The following is a 3,774-nucleotide window of genomic DNA, read 5'->3' as shown; positions in this document are numbered from 1 at the left end:
GACTGTGCTGAGCTGTTTAAAAAACATCATCTGGTATTTTATGTTAAAATGTTGGTATCGGCTGGTGAACAAACCCTGGTTTTGTCTGGTAAGAAAGGGTGTTCGGCAATCTCGTGTCTGGGGAGCAATCGAGTCCCTCCACACCATTCTAACCCCGGGGATCCCATTTGTGATGATTCTGCTGCTCAATGCTCTCATCGTCAGACACATTTTAGTGAGCAGCAGAGGACGCAAGAGACTCCGGGCTCACAGCAGTGGGGAGAGTCGCAGAGACCCCGAGATGGAGAGTCGAAGGAAATCCATCATTTTACTGTTAGTTATCTCGGGGAATTTCATCCTGTTGTGGGCCATGTTAATGGCGTATTCGATATGGTTCCGGATTGGGTGGTTGGTGTCTGTCTCTGTCCAGTTACCTCGGTTTGTGCGGGAATTGGGCTTCATGCTGCAGCTCCTGAGTTGCTGCACAAACACTGCGATTTACGCTGTGACCCAGACTCAGTTCAGAGAGCAGTTGAAGACTGTGCTGAAATATCCCTTTACTACAATTGATAAATTTATTCAATGTAGAGAGGATCTGAATCACTGACTATTTCCAGCAGCTGGAGGGCGGGGCTTGTTACTGTAGAGACAGAGTGAGAAGGGGCTTGTCATTATGCAGACATAGCGGGGGCGCGGCTTGTCACAATGGAGACAGAGTGGGGGCAGGCCCTGCTACTTTTGAGGCAGAGTCTGTGGCGGGGAGATTCACTGTGGAGACAGCGCGGGGGCGGGGCCTGTCGCAATTGTGCCAGTGCGGGGCCGGGCCTGTCAAATGGATCAGAGCGGTGGCGGGATCTGTCACAATGTTGACCGAGCGGGGGCGGGGCATGTCACCATGGAGGCAAAGAAGGCCTGTTCCCGTATTGACAGGGAGTGGGGGCGGAGCCTGTTTCGAGGTAAACGGGGCATGCGGGCGGGGCCTCTTACCATGGTGACGAGAAGCTGCAGACAGAATTCTTTAGAAGCATTTGTAATCTTCATAATCTCTTTATAATACAAATAATCCCAAATATACTTTATAACCGTTTATATTAATTTATAAACTTTTGCATTCCTTTATAACCTTTATAAACTGTTTATAATTTATAATTCTTGATAATACTTTATAAATCTTTATAATCCTTTATGATTATGCATGATTTATGATCCTTTATGAGTCTTTATATTCATTTATAACCCGTTGCATCTCATACATTCGCTGCAGTGAACAGAAAACACTGAAAATGATCGCTCTGGATTACTCTCATTTCGAACAGACCACAGTGCATATTATTTAAAATGGCCACAGTGCATAGTATTTAAAATGGCCACAGTGCATGTCATATAAAATGTTCACAATGCATATAACTTGAAGTGGCAGAGGCACATATCAGTTAAAATGACCACAGTGCATGTCAGTTCAAATGGCCACACTACATGTCACTTGAAATGGTACTTGTGCTCATCACTTAATATGGCCATCGAGCATGTCACTTAAAATGGCCATCGAGCGTGTCACTTAAAATGACCATAGAGCATGTCACTTAAAATGGTGGCTTTGCAAATCACTTAAAGTGGCCGCAGCGCATGACACATAAAATGGACGCAGTGCATACCACTTAACATGGGTCAGTGAAAGTCACTTAAAATGGCCAATCTGCGTACCACTTAAAATGACCGCAGTGCATATCACTTATAATGGTCGAGCATATCTCTTCAAATGGCGACAGTGCATGTCACTTTAAATGGTCACAATGCATGTCACCTAAAATGGTCACAGACAATATCACAAAATTCCCGTTGTGCATGTCACGTAAAATGTTTGCAGGGCATATCACATAAAATGGACACAATGCCTGTCACTTAAAATAGTCATATGTATATCACGTAAAAGGGCTAGAGTGCTAATCCTTTAAAATGGCAATGCCAAATATCACGTAAAATGATCGTACTGCATACAGATCACACACAAACCAAGAAAGACCTAATTCAAATCAGGCCTGTGTTAATACGAACTCGAGTGTGTGTGTGTGTGTGTGTGACACACCAGGAAATAACCAATTCAAACCAGGACTCCCTTAATGCCAGCTGGATTGGCTGTGAGTCCAACTCATACACAAGGAAAGGGCCAATTCAAAACAGGCCGGTGGTAATCCCAGCTTGAGTGGTACTGAGTCCCACTCATGCAATATAAAAACATCAAATCAACCCTGGCCTGTGTTAATCCCAGTTGGAGTGATGCCGAGTCACATTTACACAACAGGGAAGGGAACATTCAAACCAGGCCTCTGATAATCCGAGTTGGAGTGCTACTGTGTCCCACGTACATACCAGGAAAGAGTAAATTGATACCAGGCCGGTGTTGATCCCAATTGGAGTGGTACTGAGTTCCTGTCACACACCAGGAAAGGGCCAGTTCAATCCAGGCATTTTTTTAGTTCTATCTGGAGTGGTACAGAGTGCCACTTACACACCATGAAACGGCCAGTCAAACACACATCAGGAAAGGACCAATTCAAACCAGGCCTGTCTTAACCCTAGATGGAATGGGACTGACTACCAGTAACACACAAGGAAAGAACCAATTCAGACCAGGCCTCTGTTAATCCCAGCGGGTGTGGTACTAAGTCCCATTCATACACCAGGAGAGGTCGAAGCCAAACCAGGCCGTGTTAATCCCATCTGTAGTGGTACTGAGTCCCATTCACGAAACAGGAAAGAACTAATTCAAACCAGGCCTCTGTTAATTCCATCTGGAGCGGTACAAAGTTCCACTGACCCACCAGGAAAGGGTCAATTCAGACCAGGCCTGTGTTAATCTCAGATGGAGTGGTACTGAGCCCCATAATTTACCAGGAAAGAGCCAATTCAAAACAGGCCTGTGTTAATTCCTGCTTGCTTGGTACTGAGTCCTACTCACCCATCAGGAAAGGGTCAGTTCAAACCAGGCCTGTGTTAATCACTGCTGGAGTAGTACTGAGACCCATTCACACACCAGGACATGGCCAATAAAAACAAGGCGTGTGTTAACCCCTGTTGGAGTGGCTCTGAGTCCCACTCACATAGGAAAGGGTCAATTCAATGCAGGCCAGCGTTAATCTCAGCTGGAATCATAATGAGTCCCACTCAGACGCCAGGAAAGTACCAGTTCAAACCAGGCCACTGTTAATCCCAGATTGAATCCTACTGAGTCTAAATCACTCACCAGGAAATAACCAATTCATACGCCCAGTCAAGCACATATAAGGAGAGAGACAATTCAAACCAGGTCTGTGTTAATATGTGTGATGCTGAGGCATACTCACACAGAAGGAAATGGCCAATTCAAACCAGGCTTCTGTTAATCCCAGCTGGAGTGCTACTGAGTGCCACTCACGGAAAAGGAAATAACCTATTCAAACAATGCCTCTGTTAATCCTAACTGGAGTGGCACTGAGTCCAAGTCAAAACAGGAAGCAAGTGTCAGTTCGAACCAGGCCTGCGATAAGCCCATTAGAAGTGGTACTGAGTCCAACACAAACACCAGGAAGTGGCCACTTCAAGCCAGGCCTGTTTAATCCCAATAGAAGTGGCATTGTGATCCACACTCACCGGGCAATGACCAGTTCAAACCAGGCCTCTGTTAATCTACATGCAGTGATACTGCGACAAAATCACTTAATAGGAACTAACCAATTCAAACCAGGCTGATGTTGATCCCAGTTGGAGTGGTACTGAGTCTCACCCGTACAGCAGTGAAGGTCCAGTTCAATTCAG

General features: G+C 45.5%; 1 protein-coding gene across 1 annotated transcript in view; it reads left to right on the top strand.

Annotated features, from left to right (window-relative positions):
- LOC137358443 (probable G-protein coupled receptor 139) overlaps window positions 1–586 on the top strand; it is a gene marked incomplete at its 5' end in the record, with an annotated part of 134,981 nt that extends 134,395 nt beyond the window's left edge. Inside the window, one exon of the mRNA XM_068024407.1 lies at window positions 1–586. This exon is cut by the window's left edge and continues 337 nt beyond it. Coding sequence (XP_067880508.1) covers window positions 1–586 — 586 coding nt within the window.
- Window positions 587–3,774: the final 3,188 nt, after the last annotated feature.

Source organism: Heterodontus francisci, chromosome 50 (assembly GCF_036365525.1).
Source record: "Heterodontus francisci isolate sHetFra1 chromosome 50, sHetFra1.hap1, whole genome shotgun sequence".
Taxonomy (NCBI): domain Eukaryota; kingdom Metazoa; phylum Chordata; class Chondrichthyes; order Heterodontiformes; family Heterodontidae; genus Heterodontus; species Heterodontus francisci.
Note: the sequence above shows the minus strand (reverse complement) of the source record. Positions and strands in the feature narration are given on the sequence as shown.